Source organism: Sinocyclocheilus rhinocerous, unplaced genomic scaffold (genome assembly GCF_001515625.1).
Source record: "Sinocyclocheilus rhinocerous isolate Xijiao unplaced genomic scaffold, SAMN03320098_v1.1 scaffold584, whole genome shotgun sequence".
Classification (NCBI taxonomy): domain Eukaryota; kingdom Metazoa; phylum Chordata; class Actinopteri; order Cypriniformes; family Cyprinidae; genus Sinocyclocheilus; species Sinocyclocheilus rhinocerous.
Genome location: NW_015630348.1, coordinates 3,624,884 through 3,636,969, shown reverse-complemented (window position 1 = coordinate 3,636,969; position 12,086 = coordinate 3,624,884). Strand labels below are relative to the sequence as shown.

The 12,086-nt window shown below is 35.3% G+C and overlaps 1 protein-coding gene and 1 non-coding gene across 3 annotated transcripts in view; both read left to right on the top strand.

The window, feature by feature from the left end:
• The first annotated feature begins 672 nt into the window (after positions 1 to 672).
• Positions 673 to 745, top strand: trnav-uac (transfer RNA valine (anticodon UAC)). Its single transcript has one exon. It is a non-coding gene; the product is annotated as a tRNA-Val (tRNA).
• A 3,480-nt stretch (positions 746 to 4,225) lies between these two features.
• The window catches only part of LOC107740160 (cleavage stimulation factor subunit 2-like), a 13,611-nt gene continuing 5,750 nt past the window's right edge, over positions 4,226 to 12,086 (top strand). Inside the window, exons 1-10 of one of the 2 annotated variants that reach the window (XM_016552495.1) lie at positions 4,226 to 4,401; positions 4,804 to 4,882; positions 4,980 to 5,149; positions 5,273 to 5,409; positions 6,767 to 6,886; positions 7,099 to 7,221; positions 8,081 to 8,183; positions 8,272 to 8,334; positions 10,643 to 10,702; positions 11,544 to 11,688. In XM_016552495.1, the coding sequence (XP_016407981.1) occupies positions 4,278 to 4,401; positions 4,804 to 4,882; positions 4,980 to 5,149; positions 5,273 to 5,409; positions 6,767 to 6,886; positions 7,099 to 7,221; positions 8,081 to 8,183; positions 8,272 to 8,334; positions 10,643 to 10,702; positions 11,544 to 11,688 (1,124 nt within the window). In that variant the 5' untranslated portion in view covers positions 4,226 to 4,277. The remainder of the gene's footprint in view (positions 4,402 to 4,803; positions 4,883 to 4,979; positions 5,150 to 5,272; positions 5,410 to 6,766; positions 6,887 to 7,098; positions 7,222 to 8,080; positions 8,184 to 8,271; positions 8,335 to 10,642; positions 10,703 to 11,543; positions 11,689 to 12,086) is intronic. The other variant, XM_016552496.1, reaches the window with a different exon arrangement.

Below are 12,086 nucleotides of genomic sequence, written 5' to 3'. Positions count from 1 at the left end.
AAACGAGAAACAGTGATGTGATTTTTAATTCAAAAGTGCATCAAGCTTTATGCATCCATTTTGCCCAAAGCAATGTAATGAAGAGAATATATTGAGCTGTTTGCATATTAACCCCACAGTGTCATTGAAAAATTCTTCTGAAAATATCTGAGGTTTGATGTCAACTGATGCTTTCATTTATACTGGTTAATCCTGAGATAGATAGATAGATAGATAGATAGATAGATCAGCAACCACAGGCCTAACAAAGTGTGTTTTATTTATTTAATTTCACATAGTGCCCTTTAAATCTAATTTATGGTTATTTAAATGGGTGGATTGAGCGTTTTGTACGTTACAAATAAAAATATTATTAAGTAAGATAAGAAACATTTACAATTTAATGCAATTTATACAACAAAGTTGTCTTCTACTTTGGTCAGACTTAGGATGACTTTGGTTCCCACAGAACGCATGGCGCTCTGACCCCTCGCTGAAGGTCTGAACTGAATTGCACAAGCAAGTAACCAACGATAGCAAGTGACCAAGTGTGAAATGATAAGTAAACAGAGCCAACCTCAACAACACGTCCAAACAAAGACTCTTATGTTCTGTTAAATTCGAGGCGGTGGCTTAATTCATTAGCGGTAATGAGACCGGCCAATTTGGTAATGTCGAGTACACGAAACAAGCGGTTCCATAGTGTAGTGGTTATCACGTCTGCTTTACACGCAGAAGGTCCTGGGTTCGAGCCCCAGTGGAACCAAGCGTTTTTCGTGTCACAGTTGTAGAGATTTGGTACATTCAACGACTCGTGGCACCTGAAGGATCGTAGCGTTTCCTTGTGAACTGGTTTCAATTGACCATGTACGCGTTTTGTCTATGACGCTAATTCTACGCAGATAGCTATATGAAAAAGGAACTCTGCGTGCTAAAAATAAATCATATTTGTATAATTTGGTAGAAAAATGAGGCAAATTGCAACGTCATTAGCTAAACTGTAAATAAAATCATTTGGTTAATGACGGTGACAAGCAACATGCTAGTGTGAAGTCAAAAATAGTGTTTGTGCGACCCCTGCTGTTAATGCGGACCCAGCATCACGCATTTCTGCTTGACTGCTGTTCCAACAAATTCAGTCTCCAATTAAAGTAGACTTTAGCAGACTTCCTCATAAAATAAGTACTTATCGGTTACATGGTGCTGCAATGCTTTCCCTGGTTATCAAGATCAGTTTGATAACCAGGGAAAGCACAAACTAGGCTATACATTAAATGCACTGTAACATTGTTTGGATAAAAGTATCCAAAACTTTCAACAGAGCAGAGACAAAACGTTTTTAACTACTAATATGTACTTTACAGTACTATTATGTACCTTTAATGTACTAATATGCACTATTTAGGGGTAAATAAGGTACAAATGAGTAAAAGTATAAGTAGAATAAGTAAAAGCAAAAAAATGGCTGCCCACTGCTCCGGGTGTGTGTTCACGGTGTGTGTGTTTGTTCACTGCTGTGTGTGTGCACTTTGGATGGGATAAATGCAGAGCACTAATTCCGAGTATGGGTCACCATATTTGGCCACATGTTATATCACTTTTCACTTTTTCACACAAATATGTACCTTTTATCTTTTAGATTCCCAGTAACACCTCTAAAATATGTTATCAGCTGAAGATCTCTATAAAATTATAACTGGCGCTGAAAAAAAAAAGAAAATTCAATGGTGGTGTATCAAGAGCTCTTTTATGCACATTCTCTTACATTTAATAAATTTCTCAATACAATTTCCTTTGACCAATTTTAGTAATGGCATAACATGAACATGAAACTGATATTCAATATTTTTAGAACCGAAATTGGGTTTGTTCATATGACATCCTAGTATGCTAGAATGTGCATTCATTTATAGGCTAAATATGAAGCTTTCTATATGTACCATGACAGTTTCCACACAAATCAAATGGCAACTAACAAAAACATTTCTGTCAATTGTTGTGATAAATAAGTATTATTAATTACTAATAATTTTAATAAATTAAGTATTAATAAGTATAAATAATATTCTGTATATGTTTAGTTCCAGACCTCTTTTATCCCAATAAAATAACCTAGAACACTATTTAAAATAATCTATATCACTTTTGGAAAGATGTTGCTCTAATCCACATTTGTAAGCATTACTGTGATGTTGTGATAAATTTGTTTATAGTATCAAATTTCCACTCTCCATAATGATGAGCAAAATAATTGCTGAACAATGAAGAATTTTCTGCTTTTCATTTGTGGTTTATAGACAAGAAAGGGGATGAAATTGTCCTAACTAAACAGATTGACAGAAAACTGATAGTTATAGCTTATCATGTCTTTGCAATTTCTTGTTTTCATATCAGGACTGGAGCTGTCCAAGGTTCTGAAGGAACATATTACATGATTTACAGTGCTAGTAAATAACAAACAAAACAATTAACATGTTCTTGATGAATATATCTGTAATAAGATAAAATATCTTAACAAAAAAAATATATTGGTCCTGCTGTACTAGTACTAAGTAAACTGACAAAACAAAAGACTGACAAGACAGTATGATGTTACTCAGATCAATTTACAGTATATTGCAAGAACAAGTCAAAATCCATGTGGTCGCAACACTAAATGCATGTAGTGAGATTCTTTTTTTTTTTTTTTTTCACAAACAATACTTTATAAAAGAAAGTTCTTAATCAGTGTCAGATAGACTCTATACTGCAGTAACCGGTGATGCCAAAACTCATTAGATGTTTGCAAGGAAAAGTTCACACATAAAATAATAAATGGAAATTTTGTTCCAAACCCATTTTCCACATTACTTTTGTGAAACAAAATACAAGATTTGTTTTTTGAGAAATGCTCATGCTGTTATTTCAATATAGTGAAAGTGAATAGGGACCAGAGGCTGTTAGACTGCAAGAAGGGCACAGAAGTACCATGAAAGTATTATAAAAAAAGTCTGACTCAAGTCTTCTGAAGTCATACAATAGCTTTGAACAATGGCTTTGAATTGAAAATCTGTGTGTTTTGTATACTGTACAATAAAAGAAGACCATTGAGGATTCATAAAACATTTGGATAGGTAAATTATTTTTATTTTTGAGTGATGTATTCCTTTTAAATTATTTAAAATAATATGTTAAAATAATTTAATCTAAAGCAGCTAAAAAAAGACACAAATCAAGATATAGTGCAACATGTGAAAAATATTTCTTAATCTGCATGGAGAAAAAATCCAGAACTTTACTTAAAGTACGTTTTAATTTGTAATTATAATTAATATTTCAATTTGTATTTTATTTGTATAGAGATTTTGTAATACATGCTGTTCTAAAGAAGCTTTACAGACAACAGAAAAGAAAACAAAAGGAAACGAAAAGAAAAATAGTGCCACGCAGCCCTCTAGTGAGCGAGCTAAGGGCGACAGGGTTGAGAAACATTTCTCTGAGATATTTAGGTTGATGTTTAGGTCGGGCCCCCTACTGAGCTCCCACTGTGAACATTTTTTAATTTGTTGTCAAAACAATTGTCAGTGGATATAAAACATTTGTACTGCCACATTGAGTAGTGATTCTCACTCTTCAGAGATATTTACTTTTGTTTTCTTTAAAAGTTCTTGGTTATGAAGGGCGTTTACAGCAATTCTGTGTCCGGAGAACATGTGGCATCAAGAAAACTGCTCTATTTGCTTTCATTCCTTAAAAATGTAACATTGCATTAACATGGTAACATAAAATTTCGTTTTACACCACTGACGTATTAAATAGAACATTCAGGACCTGCATATAGTGGGAAAATGTAGTATATTTCTTGACTTCACATATTATTCTAAGGAAGAAGAAAAATTGTGGATTATTGAATTAATATTAATCTTGGCTAAAGGCCAACCAGGCAGTACATTGAAAATATGATATATTATATTAATAAAAAAATATTGTGAGCTTAGTATTTTATTTGAATTATTTATATGCCTAATCATATTATTATTTTATTAATTATATTAGTATTATATTGCATTTTTATTTTTATTCACTATGCATTTTTAATTCTCCTTTTTTGGGTTTCTTTTCTCTTGTACGTTGTTTATGATGCTATATAATCTTGTTGTGCACTGAATAATGATAAAATATTTCTGACAGCGAGATACTTTAGCAGTTTAAATGCTGGATAAAGGGCGTCTTCGGACTCTTATTTTGAAATATCAACGCACCGGTCGTGTAGCGCCATCTTTATTTTTACTACACGGACTCTGGCTTCTCATCGGTCTATGTTGGTCATTTATCGTGTTAGCTGTAATTTTATCATTGAATATATGGCGAATTCAGCAGTTGCTGCGGCAGCTGCAGCTGCCAGAGACCCGGCCGTGGACCGCTCGTTACGCTCAGTTTTCGGTATGTATGAAGAGATTAGGTTAGTTTGTTTCTTACATCTAACGTTACTATTCACAAGTTTCAATAGCTGCTAAGCTAAACCTCACTCACCTACAGTTAGTGACAACTAAAACTCTGGAATAAGATTATGTAACACCTTATTTTACAGTATATATTTGCTAGACTTATAAATTATTATTAGAAATCGTATTATTTGCAAATTTTACATACATGCTCACGTTTACACAATCAATAGGTGAAAAACTACTGCAGATATGGATGGACTGATGCAGTGGTGTAAGTGGTAAAAAGTAGCATATCACCAATAAAACAACGTGTTGAGCTTCAAAACAGATGCTGCTACAGTAAACCAGTTTGCACCATGGTTCTATATTTGCCTTATTGTTTGTATTTTGGTAATAGTGGGAAACATCCCATATGAGGCCACAGAGGAGCAGCTGAAAGACATCTTCTCAGAGGTTGGACTTGTCGTCAGTTTTAGGTATGCACAATAATGCTTGAAACAGCATGCTTTGGTCACTTTAGAGGAAACCTAGTGCTTATCAAAAAAAACCAAAAAAAAAAACCACTTCTTGCAGGTTGGTGTATGACAGAGAAACAGGTAAGCCAAAGGGATATGGCTTTTGTGAGTACCAGGATCAGGAGACGGCGCTCAGTGCCATGCGCAACCTGAATGGCAGAGAGTTTAGTGGCAGGGCCCTCCGCGTCGATAACGCTGCTAGTGAGAAAAATAAAGAGGAGCTCAAAAGTAAGTTTGCGTTTTAAAGTGTAATATTCTATTAAATATTACAAGGCAGTTTGAGTTTTTGATTTTTAAATCTTTCGTACTAGAAATGGCCATTTTGTTTGACCTGCATGCTTTTTTCCACAGGTTTGGGGACTGGAGCTCCAATTATTGAGTCCCCTTTTGGAGACGGCTGCACACCAGAAGAAGCCCCAGAGTCCATTAGCAGGGCAGTAGCCAGTCTGCCTCCCGAGCAGATGTTTGAGCTAATGAAACAGATGAAGGTGAGTATAGGAAAGTGGCCTGTTAAATTTAAGACTGAAGTTTCCGATCAAGAGGGTCTAAAATACATGTAGAAAGCAAGTTACTTAAAGGGGTCATATGATGTTGCTAAAAAGAACATTTGTGTATTTGGTGTAATGAAATGTGTTTATGCGGTTTAAGGTTAAAAAAACACATTATTTTCCACATACTGTACATTATTGTTTCTCCTCTATGCCCCGCCTTTCTGAAACGCGTCGATTTTTACAAAGCTCATCGGTCTGAAAAGCGAGGTGTGCTGTGATTGGCCAGCTATCCAGTGCATTATGATTGGCCGAATACCTCAACTTAACTTTTATAAAGAATATCTCTTTGGATTTGAGACTTTAGTCTTTGCAACTTTAGGGATCTTATCTATTCACGAACAGCTTGTAACACTCCAAAGAGAAAGGAAAAAAAACTTGAAATCGCATCATATGACCCCTTTAAAGGATTAGTTCACAAAAAACAAAAACAAAAATCATAATTTACCTACCCTCACCTTGTTTCAGATTCGTAAGGCTTTTGTTTATTTTTGAAATGCATATATTTTTTTAATGAAATTGGGAAAATTTCCTATTCCTCTATTGACAGTCCATTCATTCAAAACTTTAAAGTTGCAAAAAAGTTTGTAGAAGACAAACCTTTTGTATCTGTGTAGATTAAGGGTTATATGTGCATAAAACCTTAAATTACATATTTTCATTAAAAAAAGCGATGTTTTTAATTCAGAAGACGGATCTAACTGCTTAGATTCAAATGGATTAATTTGATGTTTTTATTAACTTTTAAAAGTTGTGGACTTTCAATGGAGCCACAGAAATCTCTCTGATTTTGGTAAAAATATCTTTATTTAGAAGATAAACAAAAGTAATACAGATGTGAAATGACATGAGGGAGAGTAAATGATGACATAATTTCTATTTTTGGGCAGTTTATTCCTTTAACTGCTAGTAATCTTATTGTTTCCAATAATTCGATTTGAAAAAAGTCAGTTCGGTACATACTTTGATATTTAAATCATTGTTTGGTATGTTAAGACAGAGAAAAATAAAAAAATACCTTTTTTTCTTCCTTTTTTTTTAAACAGTGGTTTACTGAACAAACTTTGGCTCCGTCTTAAAATAAAAAAAAAAGTCTGTCATTACTGCTGCCAACCAGCTGCTGCAACACTCGTACAGCAGTTCATAGTGCTGTTGCAAATGGGGGAAGAATTTTGAAGTGCTTCCACTTTCGGATGCAAAATATTTTTGCAAAAAGTATCATTAATTGTTTATTTGAAGCCTTACGGATCTTAAAAATGTGGTTGTTCGATTTATCGTCCTGTTCTTGTTTGTTCAGCTATGTGTGCAGAACAGTCCCCAGGAGGCCAGGAACATGCTCCTGCAGAACCCTCAGCTCGCTTATGCCCTACTGCAGGCTCAGGTGGTCATGAGGATTGTGGACCCTGAAATCGCTCTGGTAAGATCATGAAATGCCTCTGTAGCAACGCACTATAGAGAAATGGAAAGTGTCTTAGTACAGGAATGGAAAAGACTGAGAACATCCTATTAACCTCCTTAAACATTCTTGCAAATAACAGGGATTGTGACAGTAGTTTTTATCTGTTTTTGAATGTGTGGCATTTTAAGCCATATAAAGATCAAGAGAAAAATCATCTGTTATTCTCATAGAAAATGCTCCACCGTCCAGCTGTGGTTCAGCCCATAAACCCAAGTCCTCAGCCTGGAGCGGTACCAGTACCTAATCAGCCCCTCCCTCAGCCCAATGTGCCTGTCTCTCAGCCTCAGCCAATGGTCAGTATTACAGCTTTTATCCTTTCCTGAACACTTGTATCATGAGATGCATTAAATAGTAGTACTTGTTTGTTTTAATACACAACTGTTTTTGAAAGAAGTCTAGTATTCTCACCAAGCCTGCATTTATTTGATCAAAAATACAGTTAAACAGTAATGTTGTGAAATATTATTACAATTTAGAAACTTTTTCTGTTTTAATATTTTTATTCATGTGAATTTTCAGCATCATTATTCCATTCTTCAGTGTCACACGATCATTCATTCTGTATTCTCACCAAGCATGCATTTATTTGATCAAAAATACAGTAAAACAGTAATGTTGTGAAATATTATTACAATTTAGAAACTTTTTTCTGTTTTAATATTTTTATTCATGTGAATTTTCAGCATCATTATTCCATTCTTCAGTGTCACACGATCCATCATTCATTCTAATATGCTGATTTGCTGCTCAAGAAACATTTCTTATTATTATCAATGTTGAAAACAGTTGTGCTGCTGCTTAATATTTTTGGGGAAACCATTTTTTATTTTCGTGATTCTTTGATTAAAAAGAGCATTTATTTCACACGTGAAATGGAAATCCTTTTTACGTTATAAACATTTGTACTATCTTTTTTGATCAATTCAATGCATCATTACTAAAGAAGTATTAATTTCTTTAAAAAAATATTATTGACCTCAAGCGTTTGATTGGTAGGGTGTTTTAGTCTTTTTGTGCTTTAATAACATTCGCAATCTTTCACAGATTGTGTCTTGTGTCTGGGGTTCATGAGTTGGGTTCATGGACAGTCGAGCCGTTCCTCCTCATTCATGGTGCTAACGAATAATCTTCTGTTGATCTTCTGACTCACAGCCAGGTATGCATGTGAACGGAGCCCCTCAGATGATGCAGCCTCCACAGATGGGAGGTGGAGTACCCGGACCAATGCCAGGACAGGGACCTATGGGACCAGCTGGTAAGCTTGGTTGTCCTAGGATTACTTTGGTGCTTATGTATGCGTGTGCATAGTTATAGCGGTTTACCTTTGGTCTCTCCTTTTACAGGTGGGATGCAACCTCAGATAGGGATCCCTCCAGGAGGCCCTGTGCCGATGGATAGAGGACCAGGTATTCATTTTAGGCATTCAGAATTATTTTTGTATGATTATACACTTGATATTGCTGTGACTGTTGTTTGTATTTTATCATATACATTTGTTACCATTACAAGCATTTGTTTTTTCAACAAATTAAGTATTTGCTCAGTGTTTAGAAGTAGTATTGTTGTTTTATACAATTTAGGACATTCACAGTCATTGTGAGAAAATTATGATATCACTACATGATTTATGTCCGCAAGTGAGCAGTATTGGGCAGCAAGTCTGCTGCACTTACAGGCTTTTATGTAGTGATTTCATTTTCATTCACATCTCTTCAAGGTGCTTTTTTTTGCATTTTCTCAAACATTTGGTTTGGTCAGTGTTGTTGTGCCAAGATACTCAACCATAAACATTTAGATGGCATATAATTATATATAAACTATAAAATTTTTTACTCATTTTTGTGTGTGTGCACTACTGATAAAAAGTTTGTTGGTCAGTAACATTTTTAAAAATATATTTAAACTTTATATTAAACACCTTTAGCAAGGATGCATTAAATGAATCAAAAGTGACAGTAAAAGAATCTTGAAAAAAAATAAAAATAAAATATATATATATATATTAGGGATGTCAATTTTCGATCATTTCCGTGATCGATCGTCATTTAAATTAACGATCAATTAATCGATTGACAGCACTAATATATATATATATATATATATATTCACTTTTCCGCAAAACTGTTAATTTCGTTGACGAATGATTTTCGTCAACAACATTTTTTTTCACCGACGACAATGAGACGATAACGAACTAAAACTTTCTTTGAATGACAAAAACTATGACGTAAATCTATTGACATTTTCGTCAACGAATAAAAACGAGACAAATGTTAGGGAGGGACGATTTGGGAAGAGATTCATTCAGAACGAATCTGCTGCGTGGTTCGGAGGTTAGATGCGTACATATGAACCGGCGGGACATAAGCTAACATACACTTGCTGCACGTCGCATAAAACATTAAAAAATTTCAATATGTGGGAGTAAGAGAAGAGCAGACATATAGATAAATCTGACGACGCAAGGGAGAACTCAATTCGGTCCGGATTTCTGAGCGCACACACTGAAGCATACACGCACAGAAAGCGCGTCTCACAGCGCGCGAGTACTCTTTCGCGTCGCTTGAATGGAGAATTACACACAAAATGATGTCGAATTGTCAATTTTGATGAGTATTCACATAAACACAGTTGATTACGTCGTTTAAGTGAAGGTAAACAGTATGGAGAACGTGTATCAGTACATTGCATCCATTGCAGCTGTGCATTCGGTTTTAAACGGATAGCAGCCTAATTTAGTTGCTATTGTCCGAGTCATTGATGTTAATCAAGCAACAAAAGAAAGACAGAAAATCACGCACTGCTCTTGACTGAAAAACTTTAGTAGTCCTAAAAATTTATCTAAATTTATTTATAGAAATAAATATGTCTGCTTGAAAGAATGTGGTTTTATTTATTTTAAAAATAAAGGCATGTTGTGTGTCACCGCAGTTAAATCGGTGTCTATCATGATCAAACCTTAATATCAAACCTATGTAATGAGTTTGGAAATTTTAGAGAAATGCTTAATAAATGCACTTTAACTAAACCCATTAGATTTGAGCCGACTAAATTTACTGTAGATTAGACTAAAATCTCATGACATTTAGTCGACTAAAACTAGACTAAAACTAAAAACAATTCAGATGACTAAAATATGACTAAAACTAAATGGCATTTTAGTCAAAAGACTATGACTAAAACTAAATCCAAATTTGCTGTCAAAATTAACACTGCCACAAAACTATTACGTAGCACTGTTTTCTACTGTGGTAATAATAAGAACTATTAGTTGAGCACCAAGTCAGCATATTTTAATTATATTTGAAGAATCGTGTGATGCTGTAGTCTGGAATAATGGCTGCTGAAAGTTCACAGGAAAAAATTACATTGTCATTTTTTTATTGTAAAAGTTCACAATATTACTTTTTACTGTAATTTTCATCAAATAGATTTGAGCTTTGGTGTGCATAAGAGACTTTTTCAAAAACGTTACAAAATCTTGCCGACTCCAAACTTTTATATATAGTTTTATATATTGGTATATTGCATTATATAGGACACTTTGATTCCTAGATATTTGCATCTGCATTAGCCAATTAAAAACCTATATTGACCACTACTCTAACCCATGTCCATTAACATCAGTACAAGCATCCCTGGGTAATATCAGTAAGTGCTACCATGCGCTGTCTCAGTTCTCTCTCCTGTTCTTTTCACTTAATGCTGACCCAGGAAACCTTCTGGACTCTCCTGTGGGAGCAGCTGGGCAGGCTGCTATCGAGCGGCCTCAAGGTATCATGGGTATAACGCTGGTCTGCTCAGAACAGGCCTGTCAATAGTCTCACCTTCTCATTGTTTTACCCGTACATGCACCTTTTGTAGTGTACTAATCTCTTCCTACCCTTAAGCATCACTCTTGAGTCATTTGACAGCAGTAAATGGAACGTCCATTCGCGTCAAAGAGAGTGTGCAAAATTCCACATAGATGTTTAGAGAGAAAAGTGAAACTGTTCAAACAATTGACCCCAAAAACATTTTAAAAGGCACAGTTGACAGCACTAATCACTGATTATCACATGGTCATGAATAGTGTTGGAACATAGGTGTGTTCTGCTGTATTATCGCTGAAACAAAAGTGCTTGAGGAGTAAAGACAACACATTGTAAACAGTTTTAACCTTTTATTGTAACATTTCCAAAACCTGAACAATGAAGTCTTGTTTCCTAATGAAATGTGCCAATGCAGCAGAATAGAGCTGAGTATCGATGAGTTTCACTTTGTAAAGATGTTGAAATCCTCTTTGTTATCAATGTCACTGTGACAGGTGAAAAAATATCCTTTTGTTCGTGAAGTGGAACCTTTTTGTCTAATTTCCTTGACGCTTCAGGAATTGTCTTGGTGTATCATAACGGTGTCATACCTGCGAAACATGTGCTTGACAATACAACCTTATTATTCATGTTCTTTGATTGAATAAAAGGACATGTCCAAGTTTTGAAATGTTTGTGTAATGCGCTTTGACACTAGTTTCTTTCATCATTTTGATTCTATAGCCAATTATTTTTTTGAGTCTTGACAAAGTGTGCACATTTTTCAAAATCAGTTTTCATGTAAATGTTCTTTCTTTTCGCAGTGCCGATGGTAGACTCACGTGCCCCAATGCGAGGGGCCCCTCAAGGCCCTCCAGGGATCCCACCCAGAGGCTTGCTTGGCGATGGTCCGAATGACCCGCGAGGTGGATCATTGGTCAATGTTACTGGAGAAATGGTGGAGCCAGGGTAATGTATACTAACTTTGTTGCAGTGACATTTAGATCAGGGGTTTATCCGCCATCTCTATCTTTCTGTCGCTCGGCTCGGCTAATGTCCGTCCCATGCACTGAACGCGCTCTCCTCCACATCACGAGTAGACACGCCCCTTATTGCTGATTGGCTACAAGTTTGTTTTGCGATTTGGCCCGAATCAGTTTTCTAAAGTGTTTTTGAAAAATCACTTACTCTGCCTTTAATGCAATTGTGATTAACCCTATAAAGAAGTCAAAATGTCTGTAGAAACTTTAGACAAAATGGGCCTCATTTATCAATCTAACGTAGAAACGTACGCAGATCCGTGCGCACAAATTAACTTACGACAGAGTTCACGTGTGATTCATGAAACATTCGTATGCCGCCAGTCT